General features: G+C 40.4%; 1 protein-coding gene across 1 annotated transcript in view; it reads right to left on the reverse strand.

Annotated features, from left to right (window-relative positions):
- Window positions 1–598: 598 nt before the first annotated feature.
- Window positions 599–15773, reverse strand: part of wge (winged eye) — a 41275-nt gene continuing 26100 nt past the window's right edge. Inside the window, exons 10-18 of the mRNA XM_071587171.1 lie at window positions 14239–14435; window positions 12232–13528; window positions 11169–11365; window positions 10315–10543; window positions 9698–9987; window positions 8254–9120; window positions 7912–8139; window positions 7642–7812; window positions 599–2715 (exon numbers count right to left, since the gene is read on the reverse strand). Coding sequence (XP_071443272.1) covers window positions 2476–2715; window positions 7642–7812; window positions 7912–8139; window positions 8254–9120; window positions 9698–9987; window positions 10315–10543; window positions 11169–11365; window positions 12232–13528; window positions 14239–14435 — 3716 coding nt within the window. The 3' untranslated portion in view covers window positions 599–2475. The remainder of the gene's footprint in view (window positions 2716–7641; window positions 7813–7911; window positions 8140–8253; window positions 9121–9697; window positions 9988–10314; window positions 10544–11168; window positions 11366–12231; window positions 13529–14238; window positions 14436–15773) is intronic.

Below are 15773 nucleotides of genomic sequence, written 5' to 3' on the forward strand. Positions count from 1 at the left end.
GATTCAGAGCTAAGCCTAAACCTTGACTGCTGTGAATGTTATCATTAACTCCGGTCCATACTCGTAATTCTGTGCCTTTGCCACTTTAATACACACCTAATATCAATTCATCTTGCAATTATTTCTTTCACCAACATTCCCATTCACTCTTTTCATTCGGTAATTACCGAAACAAAATTTCTGTGTGTACACTGTATCACATTTTTCAGCTAATATCAGAAATTAATGACAATAAGTAGAAAATTGATCCATGTTAATTTCCACACAAACCTTTGGGATATAACATTAGTACGGACAAGTTCGGGCTGGATATCTTTGACATCCAATGTAAAGGCGCTTGTATATGTGGCAGTTACACTATCACATAATAGGTTCTCCACCACCCAGGGTATCTTATCTGGCAAAGAAATTTTGTAGTTTGAGTTAGGAGCTGGTGATGTCAAAGTATACATGTTTGTGTAGTGGAGTACTCGAACCTGTGCCTATGTTGATGGATGACAGTTTTTTTTAATATATGACAATCCTTTGCTTTTGATCGGCTATGCATTCTTTTTCTTGGGGAAAAGGGTTAAAAATAAGATAGCATTTTTTGCCATAAATCATTTTACTTTTGCAATTTTGTACCATATCTATGTACAGACCATATGTACAAAACATAAAATCAGAGTCTTATCTGATGCACAAACACTTGAGATAATTTTCACTTTTTCTGGAAAATAAATAGAGCAGTTTGAGCTTTACGATTTTTTGTATTAGCAATTCATCAACATTCACACATTCATATATTTCACACCTCTTTTTACTAGAGTTGTATCTTTTAACATAAAAAAACTATGTATGATCTTTCTTGAGCATACTATAGCACCCTCATTCAACAAAAAAATCTGAATTTTTTTCACACATTGTTGCAGTGTAAGCATATGTCTTACAAACATTTATAGAAATAACGGCACCTCTACTTTCTGCAGCAGCTCTTAATCATATAAGCGTATTTTGAATAAAGTATGAAAAATTACAAATAATGTCTAGGGTAGGTTAAATGCTTCTGGGTATAGTAGTCATAACACACATTAAAAAGAAAATGCAAAAATAAACGAAAAGTATAAATATATACATTAATAGGTTTACACTGTGTGACATGTACAGAATGTCCATTTCTGTATAGAAAATAATGGAATTTGTCAATCAACACCTAATAATTAAAGATGTATTTGTTTATATCACATTTTTCTATTGTGGATTCAGCTGTGCATTTTGTCCTTGTTAGAATTTCACTGTACCAATTTGAGTTTGTGTAAAAAGAAATTTTTAATGTACAGCACACACAACTGCTCTGAGGTTTCTGTTTAATATTTCTGGAAACAGGGTCACTGTTATTGATCAAATGTGAAAGACTAAGTCAAATAACTTCTTTTTGAGGCAGATTCAGGTTTGAGTAATTCAAACACATTTCTGTATTTCAAAGTTCTTGACATAAATAGCAGAATTGAGTTCATGTCCCACATCTCATTCCTGCTAAACCCTGTCATTGATTAGGGCTCCAAGGTATCATTTTTAGCTTCTATTTTCATTGTGGACCCAAATAATGGTTTTTACGACTTAATCTAGACTCACAATCAGATGGTCAAATCACTATTAAGGTGTTTTAGTTTAGCGATAAAAGAGAATTTTATCCAATTAATACATTGGAAGAGATTCATGCAAAACACTAGACACAAACATAGTGAGATGATATACCAAATACCTTGGGATATGCTTCTATGAATGCATTCTTCATGAAATACATTTAAATATATAATTTTTGCCATTATCTGAAGAATGACATATTATGCATTGCTCCACAGAGAGTTTGTACAAGGTAGAGTACAGCAAAACATAGTCTGTCAATAATCACTAGCAATCACAGCCACATCACTTATAAGATGGACATTATCATCTTGATTGCACAAAGTCTGCACTACTAGCAAAATGGGTTGAACCTATCACTCGAATATTCTATAAACACTTTGAAAATAGTTATCTTTTCCCAATAGCACAGTCACCAGTTTATAAAATTAACTCATAGTATATTTTCACTGCAAACACCCTAGTTTGCACAGGTAGAATAAGTACTTTCATGAAACGTAGGGAATGGTTTCATCTCTTGAACAGCAGTTTAAGGGGAGGCAATATTCAGAATAGAAAAAATCTGAGGATAAACATATATTTGGGTTGATTTGTACTTGAATTTTTTTTTAAGCCTTTGGCTACTTAAGTGATTCGCTATGACTGATTCAACCCAGTGGATTTAAATTTCAAACAAGCAACTTAAGTTATGGCTTTGGACATAGTATTTTTCCTCTTTTATTCTTTTGAACAGCCTCCAGGTCATTTATGATGGTGGTTTAAGTATGCTCCTTTGCACAATATCTGATGCACTAGCTTAAAACAGTTTAAAGAGCATTGAGGAGGAACTTATATCACCACTTACGATGATTAACTTTTAGCAATATCTGCTTCCATAGTTAATACAGCATTGGTTGGGTCATAGTGACCAGCAAGGTAGTAGACATCATTGTTGTCATACACAGATGCATAGCGTGAAGGTTCCATTTCATCTCCTGTACCGCCATCTCCCATTCTCTTGCGATAATCCCCAAAAGCAAGGACTTCACATTTGTGTGATATGGTCTGGACATCATTCTCATCAATATGTGGTGACTGAAACAGTGCCCCCTGAAAATACATAAACAATGTAGTGAGATAAAAAGCATTAACTTCCTTCATTATTTCTAGTTTTCAGGGTGAGCAAAAGAAAGAAGGTTTAACATTTAATGATTAAATGTAAATTTCAAACTCTGATGCTTCTTAATCTTTAAGATAATAATTTCAACTTGTCATAAATTTACAATTAAAAAAAATATATTCTCCAGATACCACCATCATGCTGAACAGGAGGGGGATGGGAAGGAAGTTGAGGAGGATTGGAGGAAGGGTGATATTTAATAATTGTAATGACATAGTATTCTCTCCCACCCAGACAAAGATGACAAAGAGATGGGGGGGGGGGTAGGGGGGTTCAGATGAGAGGAATGTATGGACCTGATAAGGTTGAGCCTGATTCATTCTGAAACATATAATTTACACAATCAAGAAGTTATATTGCCATTCATGAAATTTTTCATACAGATACTTTTTCATAACTCTTGAATATCCATGCTAATGAATGGATTCTTGATTCTATCATGGAAAATCTACACCCTATAATCTATAATAATAATTATTGTTGTTCATTAGTGTAACTTTCCCATCCCATAATGCACAAGCCTATTATTGCCATTTCAAGATTATTGAAGAGTTGAACAATTTTTCTTATTTTTGTATCATTGATATTTTCCAGTCCAATGTTGGTTGGTGACTCATATGTTGATGAGGAGCAAGGCAAGAAGAAGTGTTGAAGAAGAAAATGAATACTTGATCGAAACTGGAATGAGGATGTGTGCTCAATCAAATGTAAGTTGAAGATGTTTATTAATATAACTTTTAAATATGCTTTATAAATATACTTCACACTTTCAGGCTTCACTTAGTGGAATTACTTAATACCCATATTGAATGAGTTTGTAATTTCCATGGAAAATTATAAACTCAATGCATAGGTGCAGTTAGTTTTTTATCATTATACTATACTTTGCAATAAATTATTTGAAATAGATTATCACTTGTCCCCTACTATGGACTACAACCTTGACGTGGTCGAAGGGCTTGTGCGTTCCGATGACCCCTAGAGCTGAGCTGGTGGGAGTAATAATAATTGTTCCTGGTAGGGTCACCCATTCCAGATAGGTCGAAAGTTAGGGGCCAGACAAAAGATAGTCCACGCAGTGTCTGTTCCTAAGTGAGTTGGCTGCAATGGTGTCTGACCCCTGTGGGGCGGCCAGTAAGTGATGGTGTCACGTTAAAAACACTATTGAGGGAGGCAATGGGATACCACTTCGATTATCATCCCAAGATTAATATGATGGACACTACAGAGAATATGAGTCCTGGCAACTATGGGGCTTGGCCCGACCGGTCATGTGTCGTCTCCAGCAGCAGGGGAGGCAAGGCTTCCGCGAAACCCTTGTAAGGGGAAACTGACAGCAGCAGAACAGAAGACTCAGAAGAAGATGACCAATTTAATTAGAATAGGAACGTGGAATGTTAGGACAGGAAAATTAGAGAATATTAAGTGAGAGATGAAAGTGGAAATGTAGATATTTTAGGTCTATGTGAGGTGAGATGGAAGGATAGCGGGAATTACTGGAGTGATAGTTATAGAATCATATACAGCGGTGGGGATTAGAGCCAACGAGGGGTTGCCATAATATTAAATAAAGAGGTAGGAAGAAGCGCAGTCAACATAGAACAAGCAATGGATAACATATTACTAGTAGAGATTAAATCAGAAACGACAAACTTGGTCATTGTTCAGGTTTGCCACCGAGCAACAATATGGAGGAAGAAGTTGATAGGAATTACGATCAGTTAGAGGACATAATCGCGTGTGTTCCTGCAGGGAAATATTTGATTGTGATGGGGGATTGGAAGGTAGGCAAAGCAAGAGATGGTGATGAGGTCGGGGACTACGGTTTAGGCACGAGGAATGACCGCGGGGAGAAAGCAGTTGAGTTCTGCAGGAGACAGGGGCTAGTCATCACCAACACTTGGTTTAGACACCACAAAAGACGCAGCTATACATGGAAAATGCCAGGTGACTCAGGAAGATATCAGCTAGATTATATCCTGGTTAGACACAGGTTTAGGAACAGTGTGATAAATTCCCACAGCTTCCCGGGAGTGGATGCGGACTCTGACCACAATTTAGTTGTTATCAAATATAGAGTGCGTTTCAAAAAGATAAGGTAGGGGCGGCGAGTTAGAAAATTGAATGTAGAAGCATTAAATGGTTTGAAAAGGAAGGAATACAAACAGGCAGTCGAGGAAATCATGGAGGATGGTAAAGAGCTAAGTACTATCGAAGAAAAATGGTAATGTATCAAGAAAGGGTTGTCTAAAGCCGCAACAGACACTATTGGGACCGTTAACGCTAAAAGGATTAGGAAACCATTGATCACGTATGAGATGATTACAAAGATGAATGAGCAAAGAAAATGGAAGAATGTAAATACAGAGTTAGGCAAAATGAAGTACAAAGAATTGAACAATAAATTGAGGCGGGCAACAAATAAAGGAAAAGAAGCATGGTGGAAGACGCAGTGTGAGGATTTGGAAAGTTGGCAGAGGAAGGGTGAAATTAGTGCGCTGGATAGCAAAGTTAAATCTTTATCGGGAAGTAAGAAAGGGTGATCTATGCTAACAGTTAGAGATAAGGCGGGTAAGATAATAGTTGACATCGGAAAGATCCAAGAGAGATGGGAGTATATAGAAGAACTGTATAGTAAAGAACTTACACCAACAAAGTTAGACATAGAAAAGCAACATGACGTAGAGGAAGATAGTTTGGGTCCAGACATAGAAAGGACATTAAGGGAGATGAAACTAAATAAGGCTGTGGGTGGATAACATTCCCGCAAACTATTGAAATTTTTAGGCAAATGTGGGAGGAAGAGGTTATATGGGCTGATTTGTAGTATCTATGAGGAAGGAATCTGGCGGGAAGACTTTGTGGGATCAGTTTTAGTTCCTATTCCAAAAAAGGTGAAGATTTCATCATATTCAACAAAGAGATAGAGAGCAGGGCAAACGATTACTTAGGGGATCTTAGGCGTAATTCCATTGCAGTAATGAGATTATTAATCGAGAGGAATTTAGAACACAACCAGGAGGCATTTGCCTGTTTCATAGATCTAGAAAAAGCATTTGATAGAGTGAATTGGGAAAAACTAATGAGTATTCTGCAGAAAATAGGAATAGATTGGAGGGAAAGGAGGCTAATCCACAACCTGTACATGTCTCAGACTGCTCAGGTGCGAGTGGGGAACGGGGAGTCGGTTGGGCAATGTTAGGAAGAGATGTAAGGCAGGGTTGCCCATTATCACCGTTGCTGTTCAACCTGTATGCAGAGGAAATGATTAAAGAGGTATGGGAAGAACTGGAGGTAGGAATGTAAGTGGGCGGGGAATTCATGAACTCAGATTTGCTGATGACATCACTGAGTGAATTGCAAATTCAGTGCGACTGGGATGAGAATCAATATTAATAAAACGTGCGATATACCAGAAAGAAAAAGGCTAAGCTAAACATTAAAATAGGAGGGCAAAAACTGGAGCAGGTAGAACAGTTATCTCGGTAATGTTTTGGACCAACACGGTCAAAGTAGTAGGGACATAAGGAGAAGAATTGTGCTAGGAATAGAGGCGTTCTCAAGGAGGAGGCAGTTGAGTAAGGATATAAAGAAAAGACTTGTGAAAACTTAGATATGGAGTGTAGCTATGTTCGGCACGGAAATGTGGTCATTGAAGCAGGAGGATAGATGTTGATTGGAGGCTTTTGAAATGTGGGTGAGGAGAAGGTAAAATAGACTGAGAAGAAAACATATGAGGAAGTACTTGCTTGGTGTGGTGGGTGAAGAGAGGGGTTTGTTGGGAGCAATCCTATGGAGGCAGGAAAAGTGGATTAATGGTGTATTGACTGGCAGTGGGAGGCTGAAGACTATTCCAAAGAACAGAATGTTAGATAAATTAGGATAGGGATATTGGATGGAATGAATGGAGGAAGGAAGTATTCAGAGTTGAAGAAGGCTCTGATGTGGCTGGAGGCTGCTGGATTAAGTTTCATTCTGAGATTACTTGTGTTTGATGACAGAATGCATCCTTGCATAACTAATAAAAAAAGGTCTTTTCAACTATTGAGCTAATTTATTTGTCTAACTACTTTACTATTTGATTCATATCTATTATTTTTTGCTTGGGAGAGTTAAAATGGCCTGCTAGCTGAGTGGTCACTTAATACAATAATGGATCAAGCAAATTGCCTCAATGAATGGTCAAATACAAGTACAGAATCTATTTCAAGTTTGAAATGTTCATTGAAAAATTTGGGTTGTTAATTAATGTAGCATACATAAGAGATATTTATTATATAAGCATCAATTTTGTGAAAGATTGTGGCTAGTATATTCAAACTCCCCTTTCTTTTAAACCTGAAGTTATGTGAAAGCCTGCATAGTTGCTTTTGTTTATTATCCCCCCCTGATGATGTTATACCATAACAAAACCTAGGTTGTAAATAAAAGTTTTGTGTAAAAACGGAATGTTTTAAATTTAATTTAAGTTCAATATGAAGAATTTCCACTAAGTGACGCCAGAAACTGTTTTATTCAGAGGACACATGTTTCCATGAACATTTGCTGCAAATTAAAGCTGCCTAAAGAATTAAATTGTTTTTACTCAATACTGACTTGATAAGATGGGAGGTGCGTACGCTTTAAACTACCTACTTGCAAGGTCAAAACTTTTGTGGAGGCTAGCATCTTGATATGTAAATTAATTACATTTCATTATAGTTCATAAGTACTGAAGATATATAAATATAATATTCAACAGATTGAGAAATTTATTGTCATGAAACCTCCCACTCTTTGATTAATGCCAAGATAGTGGACTCAAACCCTCCCATCTTATCAAGTCATTGCAATAAATAATATATCAGTATACTTACAGGGAACTTGAGCGCTTCTAAAGATGGACCACCTTTTGTTTCTTCAGGGTGATAGAACCACTTAACTCTGACAACCATATTTCCTCCCCAAGACTCCCACATTGACTCAATGCTACCAATGTATGGACGATCAGGTCTTCCAGTTGACAAGAATACTGCACAATCTCCAACCTGCAATGCAAAAAATTTGATTGATGTTTTGCTAATGGTTGTGCAAAAGTAACTTCATGCTCTAGTGAGACAATTAATTAACTGGGAATTTTAAGTTACCTTAATAGTCTCCTTTCCACGTTGTATGGACTTGTAGAATTCTTTCTTTCCCCTGCCTTTAGCTCCAGGTCTCTTGAATCCCCTTCCAGACCACCTCCAGAGCTGTCTGGCAGGAAGGAATGCAGCCATCTTACTACGACTCTCAACACTTGGTTGTCTGTCACGCTGTTTTCTGGCTGGGGTAGCAGAAGCAACTTTGGTGGGGGCTGATCCATTCGTACTGTCCTTCTGAAATGACAAAATATATCATTCACTTGGTGTCGAGGCAAGTTGGACATCAACTCATTCAAATGAAATAAATGCACTAAATAAAAAAAGTCAGCATGATGAGATATTTCTTACCTTAGAATTCTTCTGTGTTGTCTTCTTAGCTGTCGTCTCCCCTGAAGCCTCCGTTTGAGAAACCGTCTCACTCTCATCTTTGGTGGCTGGGCAGCTGTTACTACTCTCTTCTGTGGCTTCCACAGTTGGGGTTTCTTCAAGTTCAATCACTGAAGATGGAGCTTCATTTGTGTCTGATGTGCTCACCTGCATGCTATCAGTCACAGATGTAGCCTCCAGTGCTGCATTAGGCGTTTCCTTTACCTTGCTTTCTGCCTTCTTCTTCTTTTTCTTCCGTTTGGCATGCAGAACCTTGGCAGGTGAAGATACTGGCACCTTAGATTCGGCCTGCAAAGACTCGGCGCTGAGCTCTGATGAGACAGTGTCACCACTGGTAGGTATTCCACTTGCACTAGATGCCACGCAGTGTTTAGACCCCCTTCGGTGATGGCGATGCTTGTGGTGGTGGTGTCTATGGTGTTTCCTGTGGTGATGGTGGTGTCGATGCTTTTTCCCAACCAGCATACACTTCTCGTCGCATTTGTTGCTTCTATGTTTTTTGTGCTTTTTCTTCAAGATTGCCGACAGATCTGGGGTGAGTGGGTTGGATGCAATCCCACTGCTTCCGCTTAGTTCATCGCAGTTCATGGCAGTCGCTGCAATCTTTGCAGCTAGCAATTGCTGCCGCCTGAGCTTGTCTCTCTTCCTTGCTTTTTCACGTTTGCGCATCCTGCGTTTCTCCTTTTCCGCTGCTGTGAGCTTCTTCGTCACACCCAGAATTTTACTACCCGGCATTGGCAGTCCGCTTGAATCTGCCTCAGCTAATGAAGTTCCTGCCCCACTTCCTGAGTTAGACACAGGAGTCGATGAAGCAGACATAGTTTTTTCCTGGAAAAAATATTGCAGTAATTCAATCGTTGTGCTCATAAAAATGAATGACATATGGGTGTAATTTTTTTTATTTTATGTATAATGATTTTGATGTAATGAAGGATCTCAGGTTTTCCCGGCGTATGGTATTCAAGAAGTTCTCTCGGGTTTCCCACTGGGTCAGGTTGCAGTACACTGACGTTTCGAAGGCTGACTCTGCCATTGTCTTCACCCTGAAGACGATGGCAGAGTCAGCCTTCGAAACGTCGGTGTACTGCAACCTGACCCGGTGGGAAACCCGAGAGAACTTCTTGAAGATTTTGATGTAATTAGAGAATTTCAATTTCTTTAGGGCATGTATATTAGCCAGCAAATTGTGGCCACCTATTTACTATGTTTCCAATTTTCTCATTACCATTATTATCTGTCACATTGCTTACATGCTAATAGCCCAGAGTAAAACTTATCTAAAATGAGCCCAATTATTCTATAAAATTCTAGCAATTACAATCATTGCTAGAATAACTTTTCTTGTGGACATGTTTTGTATCAAAAGAGCAAATAAAACATTATCTATGACTCCAATACTACTCACCATTTCCTTCCAATAAGAACTCTTCTTTCTGAGCTCTTGGTCACCTGTCGAATCACCATCCTTCTCCATCTCCTTCTTCCGCTTCTTTGGCTTGGACACGGCCAGTGAGGAATCACAGGTGGCTGGAGTTGCTGAGGTGGATGCTTCATCAGAAGGAGTTGGGTTGCATGGAACAGCACCATCTTTCTTTTCTTTGGAAACTACTCCATCAGAAGGACCTCCTCCGGCAGATGCTCCTGAGGCTCTTCTTCGTCGCCTTGCCAGTGACATTAGAGGATTAGGGTCATAATCTGAAATGCAAAAAGAAAACAGTGAAGATCAAACTCAAATAATCTACCAACTTCTAAGAAACTGCAGGAGATACTTCGATAGTACATTAATGTAGTCATCAGCTAACTGTGCATTATAATGCAACAATTTCAGAGAGTAAAATTCATTTGCCTTGACTGAGATTTGAGGGATCTCGCTTCGTATCCAGGTCAAGACAAATCATTTCTACTCTTTGAGATTGTTGCATTGTAATCTAACAACATTTTACATAAACACTCATCATTTTACGTACTCTCATTAGATTGTACAACACAGGCATTCCTAGATTATATTTTTCTACTACGTACCAACAATAGGGAAATCCTGTGGCAAGAGACGAATATCATTAATGTTAATGCGACCGCTGTCTCCATCATCAAATTCCACGCCAACAAATCGTCGGTCTAATTCTGGGTCAGGAGAGGATGGAGCTGAAACTATTCCAGGATAGAGACAACGATACTGCTGACTCCAATAGGCACACACTCGTGTACCAGGCTGTAAATGCTTCACAGATCCAGGTCTTACCTCAGCAATCTATAAAGAAAATAAAACACATGTCAGAACATTACAGAATATTTAATCTTCTCTTATAAAACATTTTTACATTAAATTAGAATATATTAATTTTTTAGACTCATTTGGGTTAAATTCAAATATATTTTACTGGTATACACATATGTAGCAATAGCATTTCAGTTTCAGGGAATCACTGCCAAATAGCTAGGGGCGCGAATTTCTAAACTAGAATTTATCAACCATATCAGCCACAAGCAAATAATCCTTTATTTATTTGGTTATTGAAGAGTTGCTTTGGTATCTAAGAAACTAATTTCCACATATTTTGCCAATGCCATTTCACCACAGGCAAGATGTGTATCATAGTGATATCCTATAACTTGAAGAATAATAGAACACACATAAATGCCAATGACTATTAATTACATAATTACATTGACACTATTCCGGCCATTACTTGGTGGAAGTTCTCCATTGCTATTGTTGTCATGTTCTATTATCTTTACAATTACAACCTCATTATCAAGGAGTTTGAAACAAGACAATACACTTACATTCCATGCATTACCTTGGTAATACTTGGTTCATAATGGGCAAAACTGATGACTGAATTCATAAAGCCACCTTGTGGAAAAATACTCACTGCATCTTTCAGGATTTCCTCTCTTGAATAAATGTGTGGGCGGTGTCCCCTTTCTCCATCCAGTGTGATACCATATACATCTGGTGCCTGAATTGCATTGATTTGTCCAGCATAAAGAAGACCTCCACCATCTGGACTGGTTAAAGCTCTCAGGCCATCGTGGAGATCCTCCTGAGTAATCTTGCATGATCGAGGAACTGTGCAAGGCAAAGAAATGAAGTCATTTATTAACAGAAATATGAAAGAAAAATGCAAATATTTCACTCAAAGCAATAATCAAATCTATGTTTGATGTTAGCTAAAATGAAATATCATCAATTCGATTTTAATATTATTAGATAGTCATAAATGTGAACAAAGGCATTTTATGCGGAATTGAAATGATATTTGCACACCTACTGACTCGGAACTTTCGTTTCATTGATGCATCTGTGGCATCCATGCCCACTAAAACTATTTTGGATACATTAGGTATTCCTCCCAGTTAAATTAATGACCAAATAATTTGTGAAAACAAAAGATCTATTAAAATTAAATAATAGCAGGCACATTAAGCAAATAGAATAAGAGATGACCTGCGAAGAAAATTGGTATGGAACATGGTTTTCTATAGCTGGGAAACTTGGTCATTGAAGCAAAACAATAGGTGTAGATGGAAGGCTTTTGAGAGTGAGAGTATGAAGGATGGAAAAGATAATGTAGATGGATAGGAAATGAAAAAAAGAAGTACTAGGTATGGCAAGGGAGCAGAGAGCATTGCTAGGAGAAATCCATGCAAGGCAGGAAAGAAGGATGGCGAGCATTTTTTTGGCAAATAATGGCTTAATACTGAGATAGAAAAGAATGTGATAGGCAAGTGTGGTAGGAGCAGGAAAAGGATAAGCATATTGGACGGAATGAAGGGAGGAGGAATGTACGTGGAATTGAAGAACAGTTTATTGTCGAGTTATGAGTCAGGGTGACTCGTTAGGCGAGATTAAGAAATGTAGGATCTTGTGTCCAGCTGAAAACTTAATTTAAAACGGCAGACTACCAAATAAAAAAATGAAGATCCGACACTTACCAGGAGTCATTGGCCTCTCCTTCAAGGCAATCAAAGGCACATTTTCCCCTTCACTGTAGCTGCTACTCTCATGATTGTCCGCAAAGGACCGAGAGCGGACGGTGACCTTGGCCGCGGCGGCAGCTCCGGAGAGACTCGAACTTGGTCCCGCGCTCAAAGCATTTCCTCCGCAGACGGAACCACCGGCACTCTGTATCCTCGTCTGCCTCTTCTTCAGCGACCTCAGAAGGTCTTGGGTGGTCGCCGCCCTCTCTCCGCTCCTCCTCCTCTTCTCCGGAGCCGAAATATCCGCCGCTTCGGCATCCTGCTCGCTCGCAGACTGCTCGACAGTCGCTCCGCCGGACGCCCCTGCGACTACGGGCGTATTCCCTCCTGAACCGGAGACTGACGCGGCGGAAGAGAGGGCGGCCTGCGCCGACAGCAGGGCCGCCGCCTTCTTCTTCGCCAGAGCCAGCTTTCCCTTGGACGCCAGCTTCTTTTTGCGGGGGAGAGTAGCTTGCGGCGCGGTGCTCGATGCGGGTAGAGACGGAGCCTTTGGGGTTGACGTCTCCGTCGTGCCCCCGGCACTCGGCGTGCTCGCGGTGCCCGAGGAGTTGGCCCCCCAGGCCAACGAGGGCGGGCAGCCGTCCCCGCCACTCCAGGCGGGCCTGGAGGCGGCGGCTGTCGCCGAGGAGAAGCCCGCTGGAGATGCGGCAGCCGGGGAAGCGGCCGGTGAGGGCGAGTCCTCGAACACCCTCCTCCTCCCTTTCACGGGCGATGGAATACTCGGCTGGAGCTGGATCCAGTCATCTTCGTCGTCGCAAGAAAGGCTGCTCTTGACCTTCGCCTCTGCTTTGAGCTTCGGCTTGATCTTCGGCTTGTGAGGGGAAGGACAGGGGGCTGGTGGTGCGGTGGAGGCGGTGGCGGGCGAGGCCGGGGCGGTGATGGTGGACGGAGTTGGGGCCGCGAGGGGAGCCCTCGAGTCGGCCGAGGGCTCTGACGGAGCGGGCGGGCCCACGATGAAGCCCACGACGCTCTTCTTCTTGAGCTTCTTGGCGACGAGGGTCTCCGTCGCGGTCGTCTTTGCCCGATTCGTGTGCTTCTTTGGCCTCCCGGGCTTCCGCTTCTTGAAGGCGGGCGAGGAGGATGGTGAAGAGTTGACGGAGGACGAGGAGGAGGTGATGGAGGACGGCGAGGAACGAGCGGGTTGAGGGGGCATGCTCTGCTGCTGCTGTTGCGGTTTCTCCGTCAGCTGTGAGGCGCTAGATATGGCTTTCCTCTTGCGTCCATTCACCAAGCTACTGTTGCCCACACTGTTCTGCTTTCGAAGAGAGAAATTGGTTAGTAAATAACGGCGATTCATTTTCTTAAAGCAAATTGAATGGAAGAACAACTAGCGTAAGATTCGATTTGGTTTCATAGGAGATATAGCCGGCGAGAGACTCATATTTTAACTCTTGAAGTTTGAAAATGAAGGGATGCTAAAATTTCAATCCGCAAGCAAAGCAAGGCATCGAGCCAAAGGCCTAATTATTCTCAATGAATTTCCTCCTATTGTAAAAATGAAAAGATTTTGAAGTGAAAAATCAAACGCGCCACTTATTCCACCCAAAAGATAAAAGATTATGAGGAACAAGTAAGATAACTATTCAGCATAGTCACCGTAAAAGTGTTAGTTACCACGTTGCTCAACATTATTAATTTAAATACCATACATGGTTTCCCTTTTTGCCAGTGAGTGAATGTTACAGGACACTTAACGTTGATCAAGACACGATGTCTACGCTTCCCTCTAATATAGTTAGAATTTTGCCTCACGAGCGGTATTGCGCCTCCGCTGATGATGTACAATCACATTGAATGAATACGTGCTGGACATTAAGAGGCCATTTCTTCACGCAGAAGAAAGAAGCGGAGGTAGATCATTTCGAAATATTGCAAAGTTTAATCCAAAAATCTCCTTGACTGAATGAAAAAAAAGTTTACATCATTCAAGCGTTCGTTCGGTTGCGAAGAAACTAGCTTTACCTCTGTGACGGCAGTGGTGGTGGTCATTGCGGTACTTGTGGCAGGGCTGGTGGGCGGCGCTCTCTTCTCCTCCGCTTTCTGACTCGGAGAGAATCCTCCCACTCCGACCGCTGGCTCCTTGCTCGCGTCGGAATCGGGTTTGAGGAACCAGAGCATCGACGAGTCGGAAGTCAGCGACTCCAGTCTCTGCTTTTCGCCTTCAATTCGAACGGGAGGGACGGAGAAAGATGAGTAATCGAATATGTGCGAGTCGGAAAAGTTTGTTAAGTAGCTTGGGCAATATTAGTAAACACGATGCAAGACAACACATTCAGAGACTTTTGTATGAAACACATGGTTAATCAGACATGAGACAATTTTGGCGAAAGTCAAAAGCAGTGAATGAAACTTATGATTGATTGTTACTTACACTACTGTGCATCTACTACGATCCTGGGAAATATTTATTTGGAACTTACTTGTTGTCTTAATGATTTGAGTTAATTAAACGTGCTATGCAGCCGATTAATTTCAGTTGTACCAAATTTCTGCACCATACACTTTAGGTCTCTTACAGTGAAGTAACTAATATACCTACTTTGGACTGTCCAACATGCTTGGGAAAAGGAGAAAGAACGATCTCTCGAATGACAATGGGCTGAGATTGTGTTCGCATTGTACGTTAGAAATCCTAGCGCAAAACCAATGAATCCCAAAGTACAATTTTACAGACCAGCTCTCGATTATTTGCATTAATATAATTACGGAATCAGAAGGCCAGGGTTAAAATACGAGAAATAATGTAATGCTCGGTCTGACCTGATTGAATTCAACTCTTTCAATTGGTATTTTTTAAAATAAAGATAATAACGTTTCAGTCAACCAGCACACAGGCGATAAAACAATTTTTGCACTCGTCGTTTGCAGAGAGTAATTTACGGAAACCGAAACAGCCCGAGTTACTCGACAATAAGATTTAAAAGAATAGAATTACCTCGTGAAATATTTAAGTATACTAAACATTTTGAACTTCCCTGCTACGAACCGCGACGGTGATGACGAGGGTTCGGAAAAATTGTTATGCAAGTCTCCACGTAAAGAGGAATATTTTATCAATTCCGACTACTTAATGTTATTTAAATTGCATTAAAAAATATTGCACACGAGACTAAGTCAATTTGTGAATAAGTTTCACACCGCCAACATTTCCCAATTTAAGAAGAAAATGACCAAGCACCGACCCCATGAAAATGTAACGATTTTTCCGTCTCGAAAGCCTGGCCTACGCGCGTTTGAAACGAATTTTGTTCTCGTTACTTTCCCTTTTGCCAACATAATACATTATATATATTCGCTGGCGGAGTACATTGACATATCTCCAAAATGAAGAAAATATCTTACGAAAAAATACATGAGTTACTCCCCCAAATGTGTCAAGTTCTACGAATGGGTGTTTCGACTCAATCCATACGTGCATCAGCGATATTATTTTTTCATCGATCTCTCTTCCCATTGAATTCATCCACCGTCACGATTATCATGCACGCACATCCACG

Source organism: Hetaerina americana, unplaced genomic scaffold, assembly GCF_022747635.1.
Source record: "Hetaerina americana unplaced genomic scaffold, ioHetAmer1.1.p SCAF_3, whole genome shotgun sequence".
NCBI classification, from domain to species: domain Eukaryota; kingdom Metazoa; phylum Arthropoda; class Insecta; order Odonata; family Calopterygidae; genus Hetaerina; species Hetaerina americana.